Below are 23,774 nucleotides of genomic sequence, written 5' to 3'. Positions count from 1 at the left end.
GCTGCAGGAGAGTTGCGTGGCTGGGAAATGCAGTTACCGTCCAGTGCAGGGCTGCAGGAGCATTGCATGGTGGTGAAATGCAGTTACCGCCCAGTGCAGGGCTGCAGGAGCGTTGCATGGCTGGGAAATGCAGTTATCTCTCAGCCAGTGTTCATGTCACTGCCAGTTTGTGGTTCTTTGCTGGGTGATACTTGGGTGCCATGTTTGCTTATAAAGCAATGGTGAAAACATTCCAAACGTAACTCAATGTCTGTGAAGCACCATGGGCCTGTTTGAGTGCTTCCTTAAGTGATGTAGAGGACTCCAGCATGCAGAGGTTTGATGGTTCAATGCGATGGCTAAGTGCTAGGGGTGGTGGGAGACAGAAGGTCAGAATTGTGAGAAGAAGATTGCTGTGAGGTGGGACATGGAGCAGGCTGAAGAAACATAGAATTTACAGCGCAGAAGGAGGACATTCAGCCCATCGAGTCTACACCAGCCCTTGGAAAGAGCACCCCACCCAGGCCCACACCTTCACCCTATCCCCGTAACCCAGTAACCCTATGGACATCAAGCGATATTTAGCATGGCCAGTCTACCTAACCTGCACATCTTTGGACTGTGGGAGGAAACCGGAGCACCCGGAGGAAAATGTGCAGTTCCATAATCAGTTTTCTAACACAGTCAAGGGGGGGCACTTTGAGCAGGTTTTTCACTTTGCACCTCTGAGTCAGAATTGCGGGTTCAAGTCCCACTCCAGAGACTTGAGAAGAGAAATCAAAGCCGACTCCCCATGCTGTGCTGAGAGAATACGGCTGTCAGCGGCTCAGTCCTTCAGATGACCGACGACCCATCTGGTCACCCTGGCGGATGCCATCGCCCTATTTCGAAGAAGAATTTCAACACAGTGCTCCGGCCAATATTTATTCATCAACCAACATCACACGCAATAATTTATCACACTGCTGTTAGCGGGACCTTGCTCGGCAGAAATTGGCTGCGGCGTTGCACAGCCAATACGACTTAACAAGTATACAGCTGGGTGTAAGATGTTTCAGGAATCTTTCGATCCCAGTATAGACCCTGTATAACCACAGGTCTTTTTGTTTTTCTCGTAGTCACAGAACCTGCTGCCATTTTCTTCTCAAGTTTTGTCCCGTCTTCTCCACTTTCAAATAATAGCGTGGCTTGGTATCACGGAGCTTGAGTATTGCTGAAAAAAAAAGGAAGTTTATTAGGAGTTCAGAGGACCCAAGGTACAGAAGTGTGCAAAGCCTCATATTCTGGGACCCGGCTGTCACCTAGGAGAAAATCCAATTCCTTTACTCAATGACACTGGCCTTAGGTCAGCATTTATTGCCCATCAACCACATTGTTGCGGATCTGGAACACATGCAGGCCAGACCAGGAATAGCAGATTCCCTCCCCCAAATGGCATTAGGGAACACATTCATTAAACTATTAATTCCAGATTAATTTCCAGACTTTTACATAGAACATAGAAAATACAGCACAGAACAGGCCCTTCGGCCCACGATGTTGTGCCGAATCTTTGTCCTAGATTAATCATAGATTATCATTGAATCTACAGTGCAGAAGGAGGCCATTCGGCCCCCTGAGTCTGCACCAGCTCTTGGAAAGAGCACCCTACCCAAACTCAACACCTCCACCCAACACCAAGGGCAATTTGGACATTAAGGGCAATTTATCATTGGCCAATTCACCTAACCCGCACATCTTTGGACTGTGGGAGGAAACCGGAGCACCCAGAGGAAACCCACGCAGACACGGGGAGGACGTGCAGACTCCGCACAGACAATGACCCAAGCCGAAATCGAACCTGGGACCATGGATCTGTGAAGCAATTGTGCTATCCACAATGCTACCGTGCTGCCCTTAAGAACAAATAAATCTACACTATATCATTTTCCCGTAATCCATGTACCTATCCAACAGCTGCTTGAAGGTCACTAATGTTTCCGACTCAACTACTTCCACAGGCAGTGCATTCCATGCCCCCACTACTCTCTGGGTAAAGAACCTACCTCTGATATCCCTCCTATATCTTCCACCTTTCACCTTAAATTTATGTCCCCTTGTAATGGTGTGTTCCACCTGGGGAAAAAGTCTCTGACTGTCTACTCTATCTATTCCCCTGATCATCTTATAAACCTCTATCAAGTCGCCCCTCATCCTTCTCCGCTCTAATGAGAAAAGGCCTAGCACCCTCAACCTTTCCTCGTAAGACCTACTCTCCATTCCAGGCAACATCCTGGTAAATCTTCTTTGCACCTTTTCCATAGCTTCCACATCCTTCCTAAAATGAGGCGACCAGAACTGTACACAGTACTCCAAATGTGGCCTTACCAAAGTTTTGTACAGCTGCATCATCACCTCACGGCTCTTAAATTCAATCCCTCTGTTAATGAACGCGAGCACACCATAGGCCTTCTTCACAGCTCTATCCACTTGAGTGGCAACTTTCAAAGATGTATGAACATAGACCCCAAGGTCTCTCTGCTCCTCCACAATGCCAAGAACTCTACCGTTAACCCTGTATTCCGTATTCATATTTGTCCTTCCAAAATGGACAACCTCACACTTTTCAGGGTTAAACTCCATCTGCCACTTCTCAACCCAGCTCTGCATCCTATCTATGTCTCTTTGCAGCCGACAACAGCCCTCCTTACTATCCACAACTCCACCAATCTTCGTATCGTCTGCAAATTTACTGACCCACCCTTCAACTCCCTCATCCAAGTCATTAATGAAAATCACAAACAGCAGAGGACCCAGAACTGATCCCTGCGGTACACCACTGGTAACTGGGATCCAGGCTGAATATTTGCCATCCACCACCACTCTGACTTCTATCGGTTAGCCAGTTCGTTATCCAACTGGCCAAATTTCCCACTATCCCATGCCTCCTTACTTTGTGCAGAAGCCTACCATGGGGAACTTTATCAAATGCCTTACTAAAATCCATGTACACTACATCCACTGCTTTACCTTCATCCACATGCTTGGTCACCTCCTCAAAGAATTCAATAAGATTTGTAAGGCAAGACCTACCCCTCAGAAATCCGTGCTGACTATCCCGAATCAAGCAGTGTCTTTCCAGATGCTCAGAAATCCTATCCTTCAGTACGCTTTCCATTACTTTGCCTACCACCGAAGTAAGACTAACTGGCCTGTAATTCCCAGGGTTATCCCTAGTCCCTTTTTTGAACAGGGGCACGACATTCGCCACTCTCCAATCCCCTGGTACCACCCCTGTTGACAGTGAGGACGAAAAGATCATTGCCAACGGCTCTGCAATTTCATCTCTTGCTTCCCATAGAATCCTTGGATATATCCCGTCAGGCCCGGGGGACTTGTCTATCCTCAAGTTTTTCAAAATGCCCAACACATCTTCCTTCCTAACAAGTATTTCCTCGAGCTTACCAATCTGTTTCACACTGTCCTCTCCAACAATATCGCCCCTCTCATTTGTAAATACAGAAGAAAAGTACTCATTCAAGACCTCGCCTATCTCTTCAGACTCAATACACAATCTCCCGCTACTGTCCTTGATCGGACCTACCCTCGCTCTAGTCATTCTCATATTTCTCACATGTGTGTAAAAGGCCTTGGGGTTTTCCTTGATCCTACCCGCCAAAGATTGTTCATGCCCTCTCTTAGCTCTCCTAATCCCTTTCTTCAGTTCCCTCCTGGCTATCTTGTATCCCTCCAATGCCCTGTCTGAACCTAGTTTCCTCAACCTTACATAAGTCACCTTTTTCCTCTTAACAAGACATTCAACCTCTCTTGTCAACCACGGTTCCCTCACTCGACCATCTCTTCCCTACCTGACAGGGACATACATATCAAGGACACGTAGCACCTGTTCCTTGAACAAGTTCCACATTTCACTTGTGTCCTTCCCTGCCAGCCTATGTTCCCAACTTATGCACTTCAATTCTTGTCTGACAACATCGTATTTACCCTTCCCCCAATTGTAAACCTTGCCCTGTTGCACGTACCTATCCCTCTCCATTACTAAAGTGAAAGTCACAGAATTGTGGTCACTATCTCCAAAATGCTCCCCCACTAACAAATCTATCAGTTGCCCTGGTTCATTACCCAGTACTAAATCCAATATTGCCCCTCCTCTGGTTGGACAATCTACATACTGTGTTAGAAAAGCTTCCTGGACACACTGCACAAACACCACCCCATCCAAACTATTTGATCTAAAGAGTTTCCACTCAATATTTGGGAAGTTAAAGTCGCCCATGACTACTACCCTATGACTTCTGCACCTTTCCAAAATCTGTTTCCCAATCTGTTCCTCCACATCTCTGCTACTATTGGGGGGCCTATAGAAAACTCCTAACAAGGTGACTGCTCCTTTCCTATTTCTGACTTCAACCCATACTACCTCAATAGGGTGATACTCCTCGAACTGCCTTTCTGCAGCTGTTATACTATCTCTAATTAATAATGCCACCCCCCCACCTCTTTTACCACCCTCCCTAATCTTATTGAAACATCTATAACCAGGGACCTCCAACAACCATTTCTGCCCCTCTTCTATCCAAGTTTCCGTGATGGCCACCACATCGTAGTCCCAAGTACCGATCCATGCCTTAAGTTCACCCACCTTATTCCTGATGCTTCTTGCGTTGAAGTATACACACTTCAACCCATCTCCGTGCCTGCAAATACTCTCCTTTGTCAGTGTTCCCTTCCCCACTGCCTCATTACACGCTTTGGCGTCCTGAATATCGGCTACCTTAGTTGCTGTACTACAAATCCGGTTCCCATTCCCCTGCCAAATTAGTTTAAACCCTCCCGAAGAGTACTAGCAAACCTCCCTCCCAGGATATTGGTGCCCCTCTGGTTCAGATGCAACCCGTCCTGCTTGTACAGGTCCCACCTTCCCCAGAATGCGCTCCAATTATCCAAATACCTGAAGCCCTCCCTCCTACACCATTCCTGCAGCCACGTGTTCAACTGCACTCTCTCCCTATTCCTAGCCTCGCTATCACGTGGCACCGGCAACAAACCAGAGATGACAACTCTGTCTGTCCTGGCTTTCAACTTCCAGCCTAACTCCCTAAACTTGTTTATTACCTCCACACCCCTTTTCCTACCTATGTCGTTGGTACCAATGTGCACCACGACTTCTGGCTGCTCCCCCTCCCCCTTAAGGATCCTGAAGACACGATCCGAGACATCCCTGGCCCTGGCACCCGGGAGGCAACATACCTTCCGGGAGTCTCGCTCGCGACCACAGAATCTCCTATCTATTCCCCTAACCATTGAATCTCCTACAACTATTGCTTTTCTATTCTCCCCCCTTCCCTTCTGAGCCCCAGAGCCAGACTCAGTGCCAGAGACCTGGCCGCTAGGGCCTTCCCCCGGTAGGTCATTCCCCCCCAACAGCATCCAAAATGGTATACTTGTTTTGAAGGGGAACGGCCACGAGGGATCCCTGCACTGTCTGCCGGTTTGTTTTTTTCCCCCTGACTGTAACCCAGCTATTCTTGTCCTGTACCTTGGGTGTGGTTACCTCCCTGTAACTCTTCTCAATCACCCCCTCTGCCTCCCGGATGATCCGAAGTTCATCCAGCTTCAGCTCCAGTTCCCTAACACGGTCTTTGAGGAGCTGAAGTTGGGTGCACTTCCCGCAGGTATAGTCAGTGGGGACACCGGTGGTATCCCTCACCACCCGCATCCTACAGGAGGAGCATGTAACTGGCCTAGCCTCCATCCCCTCTTACCTTACAGAATATATCTGCTGTGTGGGCTAACTAGATCTCCGCCCTCCGACTCTGCTCCCAGTCAGCTACACTTCCTGTAAACTCCTGGCTCTCTTCGCACTCTTTGCGGAAATGTCGGAAACAAAATGAAAGGAGCACCTTACTCCCTCATCACCTAACTCCCTCGGTCACCAAACTCTCACTATCGCACTCAAAAAGCACCAAATTCAGCACTCCCTCGGTCACCAAACTCTCACTATCGCACTCAAAAAGCACCAAATTCAGCACTCTGTGCAAACAAAGTCTGCACTGCAGGGGATCACTTTTATACTGTGAATCTAGCCTCTGAAAAACTGGCCTAATCCAATTAACTAATTAACAAGCTGCAGCTGCAAGTGCCTAGAAGTAGAAGCGTGTTTAAAGCTTATTGAAAATTCACCTTCTTCTAAACCAAACAGCAACTTTTAAGTTAATTAACTAAATAAAAGAAAGACTAAACTTTAGATAAAAATGAAGCCTTATACTCCCTCGGTCACCAAACTCTCACTATCGCACTCAAAAAGCACCAAATTCAGCACTCAGTGCAAACAAAAAAAAAAAAAAAAAAAATTAATTCCGGATTTTTAATTGAATTCAAATTCCACCACCAGCCCTGGTGGGATTCGAACCCAGGTCCCTAGAGAGTTAGCCCAGATCTCTAGATTCATAATCCAGCAATGATACCACTATGCCACCGCCTGCCCATAGATGGCATGTGACAATGTGGCATTCTTGTCTCTGGATTAGAAGCTTGCGGGTTTGAAGCCTTATACTGGGAGTTTGAGTATTCCACACAGACTGGAGGGTTGCTGTACTGAAGCCATGCTGCATTGTCTGGGAATGTCATATCAGATATGAATTAGACTGTTGTCTGTCCTGTCCATGCGGCGCAATTTGGTTAAGAGCAACTTTGCATGAAAATTGGGGGCGGGATTCTCTGATCCTGAGGCTAAGTGTTGACGCCATCGTAAACACCGCCGCGTTTTAAGATGTCGTCAACAGGCCCCCCAGGATCAGCGATCCTGCACCCTACAGGGTGTCAGCACGGCACTGGAGCGGCTCGCGCAGCTCCAGCTGCCGATACCAGCGTCAAACGGGCGGCACAGGTCTGCGCCTGCACGTTACGACCGGCGCGAACATGCGCGCTACTTGCCTTCTCCGCGCCAGCCTCGACGCAACATGGCGGAGAGCTACAGGGGCCCGGTGCGGAGTAAAAGATGGCCCGCACCAGGAGAAGCCGGCCCGCTGACCGGTCGGCCCCGATCGCAGGCCAGGCCACGGTGGAGGCCCCCCCTGGGGTCGGACCCCCCTCACCCCACCAGGCCACCCCCCCGCCCCCTCCTCCTCCCCGCAGGATGAACGGCGAGGTCCCGCCGGGTAGGACCTCATGTGAACGGCGCCGGAGGGACTATCTCGGCGGCCACTCGGCCCATCCTGCACAGCCCCCGTCCGGCGCCTCGCCAATCCCAATGGCGCCGATTCTCCGGTGTCACCTGCGGACTGGCTTCGCGTGAATCGTGCCCCCCCCCCACCCTCCCCGCCAGTGATTCTCCAACCCAACCCAGTTAGGGAATCCCGCCCAGGATGTGGGATCTTGCTGTGCACAAAATGGCCACCGCTGTTTGCCTACACAATATCAGCTCCTATACTGCAAAGTGAGTCATTCTGTTTGGCGTTCGCTCAGGTACCTTTGACATGTAAGAACCATGTTGTTTGCACTGCATATGTGTGTATGGCATGGTGCGTAGCGTGTGCTCAATTGCCATTGTATCACTTCACATGAGTTGCCCATCTTTCCTTTTTGTTTTTGAAACAAAACCTCTGACGTACTTTAACAGCGAGTTGCTTGACACGGGAGCACCAAGAGTTAAAGTACACGCAGTTCAGGAGGAGGCAAAGCAACCACCTCCAAAGCAATATCCCCTGAAATCAAAGGCGAATGCAGCAAAAATAGCTCCCAGCTCAAATGACAAACATCTTGAATTCAATCAAGATAATCAACCAATAAATAATCATATCCAAGTTTCCCTCAGCAGTGATTCAAACCTCATCACCATAGCAACCCGGCAACGTGGGGGGAAAAAAATAGCCCTTTTTGTTTTCCTGTCAATACGTGCAGAATTATGAAACGGCTAAAATTACTATGACCAGGCCAACTCACATGGATAGGCTCGTTGTGCTGCCGCACGCCAAGAAGGTTATTAGCCCCATTAAAGGGCACAGAACATTAGCTTTTCCTTCTGCCATGTTAAAACATACAATAGTCGATAAATGGACAAGTTTTATAAATTATAAAATAAACAATTACCATGTAAGCGGAATGAAAAATCTGTTTTTTATTTCTTCAGAAGGTCTCTGGCTTTATTATATTGCATTTGGCAAGATATCTGTCAAAAACTCGTTGGGACGATTATACCTAAACGGCCTTGGAAGGAAAGGGGCAGATTTCTGTTCGGTCAATCGCACTTCGCCCCTTCCGACATTCAGTGGTTTCTTAAAGCAGAATTATTTATTATGGGTTCCTCCAGCGGACTAAACCCAACCTCGCTACAGATGTGCACTGTGGGTTCCTGTACCCACCCCCCCCCCACCCCCCCGCCCCTCGCCAATAAAAGAAGCCTTGAGGTTAATTGTGAGCCAGGCTATTCATGTGGGGAAGTTGTCTGGAGATTTGGCCGGAAAATCAAAAGGGCGACTCGGATTCGAACCCCCACCTCTGCAGCAGTTGAGTCTCAAGGGTGAATTGCACGCTTTGCTCAAGGACCGCTGGCACTCCATCTAGTGGCCGAACCAATACTGCAGTAAATCTGACTTTGGCACCAGATTTGACGCGGTCGCAAATAGCACCCAGGGATCATAAACCAGGGGCAGAATTTTACGCTCCACACTGGCGGGTTTTGAGACAAGGTGAGGCGCGTGAAATTGAAGGGAAAGGATTCCTTCTGGGTTCCCGCCTGTCCCAAACACACACCGTGGTTTTTACATTGGGGCAGCAAGGCTTGGACAGGAAGCCTACCCTAGTCCCAATTAAGGCCCTTAAGTGGACAATTGTTAGCCACTTATTGCCGCTTCCCATCTAGCCTCAATGTTTAGGCTGACGGGATGATTGAATTTCTGTGTGGGCCGGATGGGGATTGAGAGGGGGAGGGGGAGTCGATCAGAAGCTCATTTTTGAAGTCGGGCCCTGCCCTTACGGTTGAATGCTCTCCTGACCTACCCCGCTATCCAGCCTCTCCCCAAGACTCCAATCTTCCCACTTGTGTTGCCCAGGTCTTCCATTCCAAATCAGTTTGGAGGACCTAACCGTCGGCCTTTGACATTCAATGGCATTACCATCGCTGAATCCCCCACTATAATAATAATCTTTATTGTCACAAGCAGGCTTACATTAACACTGCAATTAAGTTACTGTGAAAATCACCTTGCTGCCACATTCCGGCGCATGTTCGGGTACACAGAGGGAGAATTCAGAATGTCCAATTCACCTATTAGCACGTCTTTCGGGACTTGTGGGAGGACTTGTGGGAGCACCCGGAGGAAACCCACTCAGATACGGGGAGAACGTACAGACTCTGCACAGACAGTGACCCAAGCCGGGAATCGAACCTGGGACCCTGCCGCTGTGAAGTCATAGTGCTAACCACTGTGCGACCGTGCTGCCCACACTATCAACATCCTCGGGATTACCATTGATCAGACACTTAACTGGACACGCTACATTAATACTGTGGCTACCAGGCAGGTCAAAGGCTAGGAATCCTGCGGTGAGTAACTCATCTCCTGACCCCAAAGCCTGCCCACCATCTACAAGGCACAAGTCAGGAATGCAATGAATACGCTCCACTTGCCTGGATGAATGCAGCTCCAACAACACTCAAGAAGCCCGACACCATACAGGACAAAGCAGCCCGCTTTATTGCTCCCGTTCCACAAATGTTCAAACTCTCCACCACCGACGAACAGTGGCAGTGTGTGTACCATCTACAAGGTGCACTGCAGTAACTCACCATGGTTCCTGTGGCAGCACTTTCTAAAGCCATGACCACTACCATTTAGAAGGACAAGTGCAGCAGATTCCTGGGAATCCCACCACCTGGAGGTTCCCCTCCAAGTCACTCAACACCCTGACTTGGAAATATATCACCGTTCCTTCACTGTCACTTGGTCAAAATCCTAGAATTCCCTTCCTCACAGAAAATAAAAATCACATGTGTGCCCACCTGATTCATTTGACTTTCCTGAGATTCATGGATGAATTCATTTAAAATTTATCTGGCTTTTGGCACTGCTCCCCCCGTGCCCCCCAAAGGTCTTTGACCCCTGGTCGCCCATGCTACTAAACCTTGGAGTTCTCTTTTATCGCATGGTACAGTGCACAGGCAGAGCACCTGTCCGACAAAAGGTCAACATTAAAGGAACAATCAGGCTGAATGCACTGAAATTGTAAACATGTTTTGCTTCAGTGCAACATGAGGAAGTTCAACTCTCAAAAACACTAGCGATGAGGCAAAGAAGTAAAACAATTTTAGTGCAATTTTTACTCTCAGGATTTGCCCGAGAAGGTAGTAAGGGCATTCGAACAGCATGGTAGCACAGTGGTTAGCAGAGCTGCCTCACAGAGCCATGGACCTAGATTCAATTCTGGCCTCAGGGTGACTGTCTGTGTGGAGTTTGCACTTTCTCCCCGTGTCTGCGTGGGTTTTCTCCAGGTGTTCCGGTTTCCTCCCACAGTCCAAAGATGAGCACGTTAGGTGGATTGGCCATGCTAAATTGCCCATTAATGTCCAAAGATGTGAAGGTTAGGTGTGGGCATGAAGATAGGGCAGGGCGTGGGCCTAGGTAGTGGGGCGTTTCAAAGGGCTGGTGCAGACTCGATGGGCCGAATGCACTGCAGGAAGTCTATGGTTCTATTCTATTCTATGGTTAATATTTTGAATCCAAATGACTTCTACGGATCTGGAGAGAGGTGGAAATGTGATGGGTGGTGGTGAGCTTTCTCTTTGTACACTGCTAAACGTCTCCTTCATTCATTCCCAGGATTTGAGCATCACTGGTGAGACTGGCATTTATTGCCCATCCCGAGTTGCCCATGAGAAGGTGGTGATGGGCTGCTTCTTGAGGTGATGGTGCTAGCTCGTACTATTGTGTTTTAAAACTGAGGCTTAGCAGAGTCAACCACATAACATGGGGTGAGGTGATGTGACGCAGTGGGTAGCGTCCCTGCCTCTGATCCAGAAGCTCCGGGTTCGAGTCCCATCCCAGGATTTGATGGCCAAGGAAGAAGCGTTCATAACGCGGTCAAACAGGTTGTGTGTCAACTGGCAAAATCCTACCAAACACACCAATGGCTGGCAGTAAGAGCGGGAGAGAGTCCTGGTCAGCCATGTTCGATGTGGAGTGGCGCCCTTCAAGCTATAAGCCTCTAGCAACAGGCTGGTGAGGTGCTCCAGCAAAATATTTGCTACGGGAATAGATAAAAGCCTGCCTTGTAGGCCACTAGGTGCGGGAAGAGAAAGAACATAAGACATAGGAGCAGAATTAGGCCACTCGGCCCATCGAGTCTGCTCCGCCATTCAATCATGGCTGATATTTTTCTCATCCCCATTCTCCTCCCCATAACATGGGACTAAAGCCAAATGTAGGCCAGGGTTAGCAGTTTCTCTTATCTAATGAACATTTGCGGCAGTCAGGTTTTTACGACAATCTGACTGCTTTTACAACCACTTCCCCTAAAAATAAATCAGCGGTTTGACTCTTTCCATGCAGAGATTCGAACATACCACCACCAACATCATCTGCCGTATAAGCCACTTGCACACATTTGCGTATCGAGGAGAGGGTAAAGAAGTTGGCTTTGATCTCCTCGGGACAGTTAAAAGGAGGTGCTTTCGAGGTTTATAAAATGATGAGGAGTTGGGAGGGTAAGAACTCGGTCCCACTGGCAAATGGGCCAATCACCAAAGACCCACTGGTTTAAAATGGTTGGCTGAAGGGCCAGAGGGGAGACGAGGAGAAATTATTTTGTACAGGCGGTTAAAATCTGGGACGTTCTACTTGAAATGGGGGAGGGGAAATCAGAGTCCATGAGAGCTTTCAAAAGGCAGGAACTGGAACGAATTTGCAGCACTGTGGGGGGGAAAGTGGGGGCGTGGAACTAAGTTGGACAGTTCGGTTCAAAGAGCTGGCCCCAAAAACAATGGGCCGAACAGCCTTCTCTGTGCAGAATGATTCTATGATTCGATCGAACAGTAGCTGCGTTGTACCCTTAGGGTTATCCACGGCTCAGTTGGCAACCCTCTCACCTTTGAACCTCGAGGGTCCAAATACCCACTCCCAAAATTGAATGATGTAGCAGAAATGTGGCCATGTGACCCATCATGACTGCCAATCCTCCCAGGGGAAATAAAACTATCTAATTAGCCTCTTTCCCCACCAAATGCCACCAGTGATTACTTTTTTTGAAAGCTATTATTGAATCTGTTTCCACCAGCTTTTCAGGCAACGTATTCCAGATCATAGCAACTCGCTATATTAAAATGAAGATTTCCTCCATTTGCTCGTTTGCCTCGTCTAGTGGATGGAGTGCTGAACTGCTGTAAAAGCCATCATTCAGATGAAATGTTAAGCCAAGGCCCTAGATACCATTCTATCTATCAATGTGAACGATCCCATGGTTCTATTTCTGAGAAGAGTGATATTCATACCTCAAGCCAGCATCAAGATAACAGATTTGAGTGGTCTGGGGAGCTTTGCAGTGCAATCAGCTGTACCTGTTATACATTACAGCCCTGAATATGGCCAGGATTTTCCAGATCCGTCCGTGGCAGGAATCGGTGATGGCGGGCTTGGAAAACATGCCCAGCAGCCAAATGCCCGTTGACTTTGGATGGGAATTGGAGAATTCTAAAGACTCAAGAACCCCAGAGAGACAAGTGAAATTCTCCCCATCTCTGTCTTAAATGGATTACCTCTTTTTTTTAAAACCGTGTCCCTTAGTCTCTCCCAGAAGGAGAAACATCCTTTCAGTATCCACCTCGTCAAGTCCCTTCAGCGTCCTATATGTTTCAATCAGATCTTTCATGGAAAATTCGAATGGATACAGGCCCAGCCTGTGAAAACCTTTCCTCATAGCTTAATTCCCCCACCTTAGGCATCGGTCGAGTGAAAGGTCTCTGAGCTCCTTGTAATGCATTTTCATCCTTCCTTAAATAAGGAGACCAAAACGGTGAACAGTACAATGTGGACAATGCCCTGTACAGTTGCAGCAACACATCTCCACTTTCATATCCCACTCCCCATGCATTAAAGGATGACAGTCCACATGCCTTCCTAATCATTTGTTGTATCTGTGGACTAACTTTTTATGATTCATGCACCCAGACACCTAGATTCCTCTGTACCTCAGAGTTCTGTCATCTTTCTCCATTTAAACAGTAAACTGCTTTTCTATTCTTGCTGCCAAAATGGCCTCGTTTGTTGACTGTGAAGTGTTGTTGGACGTCCTGAGTTGGTGAACGATGTTCTATAAATACAAGCTCTTTATTTTGGCAACTCCCGTACACTGAATCATTTTCCTGTCTTTTTGGGGGATTTTGTCACTTAGGGATTGGACTGATACCTGCATATACAAAGAACAAAGAACCATGCAGCATAGGAACAGGCCCTTCGGCCCTCCAAGCCTGTACGGGTCATGATACTAACCTTGGCCAAAACCCTCAGCTCTTCCTTGTGCCGTATCCCTCTATACCCATCCTACCAATGTGTTTGTCAAGATGCCTTTTGAACGCCGTTAATGTATCTGCTTCCACAAACTCCCCTGGTAACGCGTTCCAGGCACTCACCACCCTCTGTGTAAAAAAACATGCCTCGCACATCTCCTCTAAACTTTGCCCCACGGACCTTAAACCTGTGTCCTCTGGTGACTGACCCCTCCACATTGGGAAAGAGTGCCTGCCCATCCACTCTATCCATGCCCCTCATAATCTTGTAGACCTCTATCAGGTCACCCCTCAACCTCCGTCTTTCTAATGAAAACAGTCCGAGTCTGTTCAGACTCTACGCATAGCTAACACCCTCCATACCAGGCAACATCCTGGTAAACCTCCTCTGCACCCTCTCCAAAGCCTCCACATCCTTCTGGTAGTGTGGCGACCAGAACTGTGCACAATATTCCAAGTGCAGCCTTACCAAGGTTCGATACAACTGAAGCATGACTTGCCACATCCAATGAAGTCCCACTGACCCATGCATGTTTATTTTCCAACACTGGTCTCAGAGTGTGAATGTTGACATGTCATTCAAGCATATGGGGAGCATTGGGACAGCCAATTGCGTTATACATACCTCCACAAATAGTTTTGATTCAGATGTCAGAAGTATCCAGTGGGTTGGCAACAAAAGCTTGCTGGGTCTGATGTGCCAGTGCCCTCAAAGGTGAATTAGTGCGTCCAGAGAAAGGAGAGAAGATAGCCTTCATGATGGCAGGGGCCTAGCCTTCCTTTTGCAAGATTAGCAGTGAACACATTTGTGTGAAATTCCTCTTCGTTAGTTTAACTAAGCTTTAAACACTTAAAACAAACAGGTTACATTCTTCACTGGCAAAGGAACTTTATGTTTTTGTTCCCAGAGCCATGTGGGAATCGGAGCTGAATCAAGATTCATTTCCAAAGTGAACTGAAAAGAGACGATTCACATGTTGTGAGGAAACAGCAGAATATAGACTCTGCTGGCTCATGACCACAGCTGACCTCTTCAAACAGCTACAGGCTCCTAGCGTTGTGGCCTGCACCAGGAGTCATAGCAACTAGAGTAGGGAGTTTTTTATTATATTTTTATAAATCAAGACATCTGGCTCTCTTAGTCAAGCGGTGGAGCATGCATCCGCTCCTTATGTGGTTGTGAATGTGTGTGTATGTCTGCATTCTTTCGATGCATGTGTGTGTCTGTGCGGGTATGTGTGTGTGTATGTGTCTGTGTGGGTATGCGTGTGAGTGTGTGTGCGTATGTATGTGTGTGCGCGTATGTGTGTCTGTGCGTGTATGTGTGTGTGTCTCTGTGGGTATGTGTGTGTGTCTATGCGGGGTGCGTGTGTGCATGACTGTGCGGGTATGTATGTGTCTCTGAGTGGTATGTGTGTGTGTCTGTGCAGGTCTATGTGTGTGGGTGCGTGCCTGTGCTGGTGCTAGTATGTGTGTGCCTATGTGTCAATATGTGTGTGCGTGTCTGTGCGGGTCTGAGCGTGGGAATGCGTGTGTGTCGGTATGTGTCTGCCAGCATGTGCGTCTGTGCGTGCCGGAATGTGTGTGTGTGTTTGTGCTGGTATGGGTGTGTTTCTGTACCGGTATATGTGTGTGTCTCTGCTGCTATGTGTCTGTCTGTGTGTGTCTTGTGCCCCTATGTATAGTGTATGTGTGTGTCTGTGTGCGTCTATCGGTGCAGGTATGTCTGTCCCTGTGGGTGTGTGCTTGCGTGTGTCTGTACCCTTATGTGTGTATATGTGCGTCCGTGCAGGTATGTGTGGGTGTGTGTCTGTGTGTGTGTTTGTGCCCCAATGTGCATGTGTGTCTGCGTGGATATGTGTGTTTGTGTGGGTCTGTGTGTCTGTGGCCCTATGTGTGTGCCCGTGTGTGTGGGTCTGTGCAGGTATGGGGGTGTGTGTGTGTCTGTGCCCCTATGTGTGTGTGTGCCAGTATGTGTGTGTGTCTGTGCGGGTATGTGTGTGCGTGTGCATGGGTCTGTGCAGGTATGTGGGTGTGTATGTCTGTGCCCCTATGTGCGGAAGTATGTGGATGTGTGTGCTGGTATGTATGTATGTGTGTGTGTGTGTGCCGGTATGTGTGTATGTCTGTGTGGGTATGTGAGTGTGTGTGTGTCTATGCCGGTATATGTGTGTGTGTGCCTGTGTCGGTACGTGTGTGTGTACTGATACATGTTTGTGTGAGTGTGTGTACCGGTATGTGCGTGTGTGTGTCTGTACCGTTATGTGTCTGTGCTGGTATGTTTGTCTGTGCCAGTATGCCCATGTGTGTCAATATATGTGTGTGTGGCTGGGCCAATATGATATTTGTATCTGTGCCAGGATGTGCGTGTGTGCTGCTATGCGTGTCTGTGTCGGTCTGCGTGTGCGTGTGTCTCTGTGCTGGTATGTGTGTGTTTTTGTGCCATGCCATCCTCTAGCACCCACATCCCCTAGCTAACCCATCCTCTACACCCACTCCAACCCATCCCTCACAACCTTCAGACAGAGGATTAAGACAGCTCGGAATGTTGGTGAAAAACTGTTTAATGGTGACCATACACATTCATAGAAGCATAGAATCATAGTATCCCTACGGTGCCCAAGGAGGCCATTCGGCCTATCGAGTCTGCTCTGAGCCTCTGAAACGCACCCTTCCCAGGCCCAAGCTCCGCCCTATTTCTGCAACCTCATCCTAAGGGGCAATCCATGGCCAATCCACCTAAGCTGCACATCTTTGTACTGTGGGACGAAACTGGAGCACCCGGAGAAAACCCACGCAGGTCGGAATCGAACCCGGGTCCCTGGCATTGTGAGGCAGCAGTGCTAAGCACTGTGCCCTGACCCCTACCTGTAAACTAGGTGCTGCACCCATGCCAAATGAACTGGTGTCTAACTTCCTTAGTTTACCGCTGCTTCTAAGTGTGGCCCCAAACAGCACATCAGACGTGGAGGATCTTGCCCTCTGACCTGAGATGCCTTTGGCAGCTGTCCTCTGCAGGGCCTGGACCAGGATGTGCTGACCGAATCCGGCTGTCGTGGGTGACATGGTGCCATCCTGTTTTCCCCGATGCGCATGAGATGCCCCAGTGTCAGATGGGGGAATTCAGAAGTGCTGAGGTGTTCCAGCACCTCCCCTGCAGGAGGCACTGACATGGGCCCCATCACTTCCCCCTTCCTCAGGGTGCTCGATGCTCCCCGGGACGGAGGTGAGGCCAGAGTGAGCTCTGGAGGTACCACCATCACCTGGCACTGCCAGTCCTGGAGGACCACTTTCATCTCAACAAGGGTCTCGATGCCCCCAGCCATCGAGCACAGAGACTGGGGCACATCCCTCAGTGAATGCAACACGTCCTTCTGCACCTCAATCATGCCCTCCAGCACCTTGGTTATATGTCCCTGAGACTGGGTCATGTCTCTGTGACTGGCTCAGGTCAGTCAGCGGCCGGCCAATGCTCTCAATGCCCTCGACCGTGACCCTTTGTGACTGGGCCAAGCTCCGGAGCGCCGCAGCAATGTCCATGTGGGCCCGGTACATGGCTGCCTGTAACTGGGCTCCCCTGCCTCAGCCATCGACTGCACAGTGTGCCCCAAGCCTTGGACGTCTGGACACAGGGCTGTGGCTTTCTCACCGAAGACTCCCTCCGTGGACGCCACCCATCCAGTGTTAGCCTGGGTAGCATGCATTGTCAGCACAATGTCCTGCACCTGAAGGGGGTTGGACTCCTCCAACCTCTCCTGTAGGTGCTGGAAGGTGGCTGACACAGTGACCAGGGCTCTGCATCTGCATCGCCACCTGTGATGGGATCATTCTTTCCAGAAGCACAAAACCTGTCTGGACTATAGCCTATTCATGGGATCGGGCAGCCCTCCGACTGCCCGCTCCCTCAGGACTGCCTATCTCCAATGATGTGCCGCAGTATGTGTGACAGTGTCAAAGAAGCCTCTCACTAAAATGTCTCACCGAGGTGTGTAGATGACAGCAATGCCGAGAGGTTGGTGTCATCCCTTGTCCTCCCGGGTGTTCTGGGGTTGTGGCTGGAGGTGGGGTAGGCCAGTTGGGCTGGGTACATTTCGGGTAGGGGTGGTATGGGGGAGAGGGAATAGGAAGACACACCCAGGAACCCATGAATAGGGGGATTCCCCCCAGGGACCCCATGAATAGGGGGACCGCCCCAGAGACCCCACGAATAGGGGGACCCCCCTCCCAGGGACCCCACGAATAGGGATATCCCCCCTGGGATCCCCTAACTAAGGGATCTCCATAGAGACCCCCTAACTAGGACAGTAGTAGCACAGTGGTTAGCACTGTTGCTTCACAGCTCCAGGGGCCCGTCATCAATTCCCGGCTTGGGTCACTGTCTGTGCGGAGTCTGCACGTTCGGCCCGTGACTGCGTGGGTTTCCTCCGGGTGCTCCGGTTTCCTCCCACAAGTCCCGAAATCTGTGCTGTCAGGTGAATTGGACATTCTGAATTCTCCCTGTGACCCGAACAGGCGCCGGAATGTGGCAACTAGGGTATTTTCACAGTAACTTAATTGCAGTGTTAATGTAAGCCCACCCGTGACAATAAAGATTATTATTATTAAAGGGACCCCGACAAAGACCCCCTAACTATATGGACACCCACAGGGACACCCTGACTAGAGGGATGCCTGCCCTCCCCCCACAGTTTCCCAACCCCCAATAGACCCCGTCCTCATGCACCCCCCCCCCCCCCCCCCGCCCAGGTTCGATTCCTGGCTGGGTCACGGTCTGTGCAGAGTCTGAATGTTCTCATCGTGTCTGCATGGGATTCCTCCGGGTGCTCCGGTTTCCTCCCACAGTCCAAAGATGTTCAGATTAGATGGATTGGCCATGATAAATTGCCCTTAGTGTCCAAAAAAGGTTAGTTGGGGTTACTGGGATAGATTGGAAGTGTTAGCTTAAGTGGGGTGCTCTTTCCAAGGGCTGGTGCAGACTCAATGGGCCGAATGGCCTCCTTGTACACTGTAAATTCTATGTTTCTATGAATTAGAGAGAGAGGAAAAAACAAAAGAGAGTTCCTGATTAGGCACTGGAAATTAGAGGGGCGTTCCCAGGAACTCAACTAAAACCTTGAAAACTGGCTCATAGAACATAGAATTTACAGTGCAGAAGGAAGCCATTCAGCCCATCGAGTCTGTACTGGCCCTTGGAAAGAGCACCCCCCCCCCCCCCAAACACCTCCACCCTATCCCCATAACCCAGAGCACCCGGAGGAAACCCACGCAAACAAGGGGAGAACGTGCAGACTCTGCACAGACAGTGACCCAAGCTGGGAATCGAACCCGGGACTGTGGCACTGTGAAGCAACCGTGCTAACCACTGTGCTACCATGCTGCCCAACACTGAAATACAAGTGCATGTTGGATGTGTTGCGGAAACAAGCGGAAACGCTGTGGACTACCGAACACGAAGTAGAGTTTGGGAGATTGGAGCCAATGGGCTCAATGGATTCTCCGCCGGTGGGAGTCTCCCTTTTGCCGGCGCCCGGGGGTTTCCTGACAGCGTGGGGCTGCCCCACAATGGGAAACCCCATTGATCGGCCAGCGTAACGGAGAATGCTGCCGGTGGGTCGGGGCAGAAATGTGGCGGGGCGGGACGGGAAATCCAGCCCCATGTTAGTGGGCGAACTGGTGCCGGCCGCCCTGTACTTTGCAGACCATTTAAAATGGCCACAGATGCCAGCGACTTGGGGGATAGGGGCAGTGCCCCTAGTCCTTCAGTACTTTGAAGTATATATTAGACATGAGAGTAAACAAATCTTAGATTATACAGATCGTAATCCGTTATAAAGAAGTTTAAAATGTGGAATGCTAGATTCCTCTGTGGGGCTCGATGGGCTGAAGGGCCTTTTCTGCATTGTATTTTTCTGCGATTCTGTGAACAACCGCTTCTTCCCCGCTGTTTCATGAATGGCCCTCTTATGTACTTCTGGAGTTAATTATTGCAACAGTTCAATGTTAAAATTGTACACATTCCCAGAAAGGATATGGATGCTTTGTCACGAGTTTAAGGGCTGACTAGTTACCAATGTAGAGACTGGGATGGGAACCTACACAATGGGGATGGATATGTGTTTGTGATGCATGTCTTGCATACCCCATAATGAAACATCCGTGCCCTGACGTTTCATTCTTTTCGAGAGGGAGGTAAGCAAGGGTCCTTCCTGTTTATTCCTTTATTTCCCCTTTTATTTTGCCGTTATCATTTTTGATCCATGGATGATTAATGCACATGCACCTTTAAGTCTCTTTAAGCACCCCAGGTCACACATTCTCTCCATGCCTGCGTGGGTCTGACCCCCACAACCCAAAGATGCGGAGGATAGGTGGATTGGCCACGCTAAATTGCCCTTAATTGAAAAAACAAATTGGGCACTCCAAATTTAAAAACAAGTATCTTTAAGCAGAAAGAATGAGGAACTCAGAAGTTAGAGGAGAGAACATTCTGCCTGTTTGTGCTACTTTGAACAGGAGCTTCAGACTTTTCAGCAGAGAGATGGGGTGGGATTCGGTTTGATTGATTGGCTAGGGGCCAAAAAAATTAGCTCAAAACGCCGTACTCTGCCCGTGGAATGATTTTCAGCATCCCGAGGAGCTCAGTTTGTCTTCTGGCGTCACAGGAACCAGGACCCCCTCTCTCTCTCCAGAAAGGCTGTGAGTGCTGTATTTCTGAAGCTGCAGAGAACCCGAATGAACGAATGAATCTACTGGGAAACCATTACAGGCTACAAACAAAGACAAGAACCTGCTCTCCCTCTCTCTGGAAAGGCTGTGAGTGCTGCATTTCTGAAACTACAGAGAGTTGACTGAATCTACAGTAAAATCAAAGTTTGAAGAGGACTAAGGTGCTAACACCACCATCTGAAACAAAGACTCTTTTTCATTTACTTATGATTTTTACCCCTTTTCTCCCCTCTGTGTTTGTTTGTCTTGTGTGTGTGTGTGTGTGTGTGTGTGTGATAATAGAGGGTGGGGGCAAGTTAAAGTGGGCAATTAGGTACTGGTTAACCAGGTGTACTTTCTGCATATTTCATTATAGTTCTTCTTATAAATAAACAGTAAGAGTGTTCAAACATACAAACCTGGTGACTGGAATTATTGGGCAGCCAAGGGCCACAGGCATGGGGTAGTTTTCTAAGAATTATTGGTTGATTCACTTGTGTTGTGACTCTGGGACAAGCGGGGCTGGAATTGACCGCGCACTAGCCCAGGGTATCGTAACAATATCTGGATACATTCATAAGGAGGAGACCAGAGGGTGACCATTGTTGCTGGAAGAGTGGAGAAGTCACCCCAGTATGAACTGGTCATTTTGGGTGATATGAAGAGAAAATGAATGGAGGACGCATTAATCTTTGGCCCCATCAATTCTGTTGTCGACCCAATGAAAAGTCACACACACATGCGCGCACACATATATCTATATATATGTATGTACAAAAGTGTTCTTTATTTAATATAACTATTCATACAAGTATAGGAATTTCAATGGCCACTGTCCACTGTACTTCAATGGCTCTAGCACAGGCCTAGGAATGTCATGAAGCCCCAACTAGCAGCAAAGCTTCAGGCTTTTAGTTCGCATCAGTGTATCAAAAATAATCAGCTCGGAAGGATTGCTCCAAAAGGCAAACACAGGCAGGTCAGTTCCTTGCAGCCAGTTCCTTGCGGCCAACCCCAGGCCCGTTGCTCGGTCGCAGCTTTCCTCACGGCCAGCTCTCTGCAGTGAACGGGGCAGCAGCTCCTTTAGTAGGCACATGGTGGTTCTTCAACCGGAGCCATTGGACTCATGGGGGTCAAGGTGCTCAGGGAGCGGAAGGCAAAGCTTGACGGGTCGTACAGGTACCGCGGCGGGGGGCAGCTGCCGTTGATGCTCTGGGGAAAAGACAACATGAAGATACTGGTCAGCGACTGAGCCCAAGGTGCTGTTTGTTTGAAGAGAATAGGAAGATTTCACAGGCCCCAAATCACATCCCAGATCCTCACACACAGTGAATTACAGGTATCTCTGTGCAGTAAACGTAGTAGCCATTTTGCACACATTAATAAACAGAATGAATGGCTGGTTTTGTTGATCGAGGTGGCCAAAAAGGACTTGCATTTAAACAGGGTTTAAATGGCCGTCGGACATGTCAAAGCACTTCACAGTCAATGAAGTACTTTCCGAAGCTTAGTAACTTTGGCAATGTCGGAACTGATTTGTGCACAGCAAGCTCCCACAACCAGAAATGTGATAATGCTCAGATAATGAGGGCTAAATATTGGTCAGGACACCTAGGATAACTTCCCTGCTTTTCTTTGGAATAGTGCCATGGGATCTTTTGCAGGCCCTTGGTTTAACATCTCATGCAAATGATAGCACACCTGTGCCAGTGCAGCACTGCCTCAGTACCGCACTGGAGCACCAGCCTAGATTATTACACTCAAACTCTGGGGAGGGCCTGGAACACAAACCCTGATGAATCAGAGGTGAGCGTGATGCCAAGCTAAGACACAAGGAGCTGGATTCTCCAATTTTCAGGCTATGTCCGGAGGAAGTGTCTAGTTCCACAATAAAAAAAATCGGCGAGGCCCCAGCACCGACCCTTCGACTGGTGAGAGGCTAGCAGCCGCCCCACATAAAACGCACGGCAATTATGAAATAAACGGCCGGAGAATTGCCGGGTCTGTGGCCGTGCATGCGCATGGCAACGACCTGCAGCGGTCGCGCCGTACTACATGGCACTGGTCGCGCGTGGACCTGACCTGCCAGATAATGTCCCCTGGACCACCACGCCACCCCCCCACAAGTCCCCCAGCCCTCGCCGAAGCCCCCCCCTGGCCAGAGGTACGGCTGCCCCCGACTGGGCACAGTCAACAACCATCATGCTGGGTTCCCGAAGACTGAGAGCGCACGTCTCCCCACGCGGTCGCGAACTCGGCCAATCAGGGGCGGAGCATCGGGGGAGGGCCTTCAGATAACACCCTGAGGCTATCCCAACGGTGTGCGGCGTACGCCCCGCTGCCGCCCTTTTGGAGGGAGCGGAACATCCGAAAACAGGCACCACCCCCAATTCGGTCGCAAAAAGGGATTCTCAGCCCGATCGCCGATTATGAAATCGCAATTGAGGAATGGAGAATCCCGCCCAAGATGTCTGAACTAATTGATTTTCTTTAAATAAGGTCGTGGGATCTTTCGGTCAGATGCAGACACAGGGCAGAATCTTCAAGTGTCGGGCTCAGGTAGAAAACCGCCGTGTAGCTCTCCAGCTGCTCAGACCAGATTTGTCTTCAAATCTTGAGCCGCTCTGAGTAGAAGAAAATGGCCTTCGAGCTGGCACCTGGCTTATCAGAAATCAGGGCATCATCTTTAAAGGGCGCCCCGATCAAAAGTGATCAACTCTCCCACACCCACCCTCTCCCCACCAGACAATCAACTGGTCTCATTCTCCCCCCTCAGTGCCCATTCTCACTCGTAAGGTGGATAAAGGAGAACCAGTCGATATGATATACCTGGATTTTTAAAGGCATTTGTTAAGGTGCTACATTAAAGGTTAATACATAAGATGAGAGATCATGGAGTTGTGGATGATATCTTAGTGTACATAAGGGATAGGTTTACAGAGATGAAGCCATTTTCAAGTTGGCAGGCTGTGACGAGTAGAGTGCCGCAGTGATCAGTGCTGGGTTCTCTTCTATTTACAATCTACGTTTATGGTGGAGACAAAGAGATGGAGAGTAATGTACCCAAGTTTGATGATGATACAAAGCTAGATGGGAATGCAAGTGTAAGGAAGGCACAAAGGGTGGAATCTTCCCAACTGGGACTAAATCCCGTGGTAGGGGTGGGGACGGGGAGTGCTTCCCACTGCCGAGTCCGACGGGAAACCACGCCACACCTTCCCGCCCCGACCTCATTAACTCTGAGGGGGTTTAATGCCGTATTCTGTGGTGATCTCATTGGGACATTCAGAATTATGAAGGGGCTTGACAGGGTGGCTACTGAGAGGTAGTTTCCACTGGGTGGGGAATCTAGAAGAGGAGGACAGGGTTTCAGGGGTCGATCAATTCGGACGGGGATGATGAGGAATTTCTTCACTCAAAGGGTTGTGAAACTTTGGAATTCTCTAACCCAAGGGCTTGTGGATGCTCCGTCACTGAATATATTTAAGGCTGAGATAGACAGATTTTTGGTCACTCGGGTATTGAAGGGAAATGGAGATCAAACCAAAGGCCAGCCATGATCGTTTGAATGGTACAGCATACTCGACAG

The 23,774-nt window shown here is 49.3% G+C and overlaps 1 protein-coding gene across 6 annotated transcripts in view; it reads right to left on the bottom strand.

Moving 5' to 3' along the window:
- Window positions 1-541: 541 nt before the first annotated feature.
- The window catches only part of LOC140411110 (uncharacterized), a 154,896-nt gene continuing 131,663 nt past the window's right edge, over window positions 542-23,774 (bottom strand). For 3 of the 6 annotated variants that reach the window (XM_072500159.1, XM_072500160.1, XM_072500161.1), the window contains one exon: window positions 542-1,192. In XM_072500159.1, the coding sequence (XP_072356260.1) occupies window positions 1,151-1,192 (42 nt within the window). In that variant the 3' untranslated portion in view covers window positions 542-1,150. Of the gene's footprint in view, window positions 1,193-20,949; window positions 21,398-23,774 lie in introns of those variants that run through there. The other 3 variants (XM_072500156.1, XM_072500157.1, XM_072500158.1) reach the window with 1 other exon arrangement.

This window comes from Scyliorhinus torazame, chromosome 4 (assembly GCF_047496885.1).
Source record: "Scyliorhinus torazame isolate Kashiwa2021f chromosome 4, sScyTor2.1, whole genome shotgun sequence".
NCBI lineage: Eukaryota > Metazoa > Chordata > Chondrichthyes > Carcharhiniformes > Scyliorhinidae > Scyliorhinus > Scyliorhinus torazame.
This window is presented reverse-complemented; position numbering and strand designations above follow the sequence as displayed.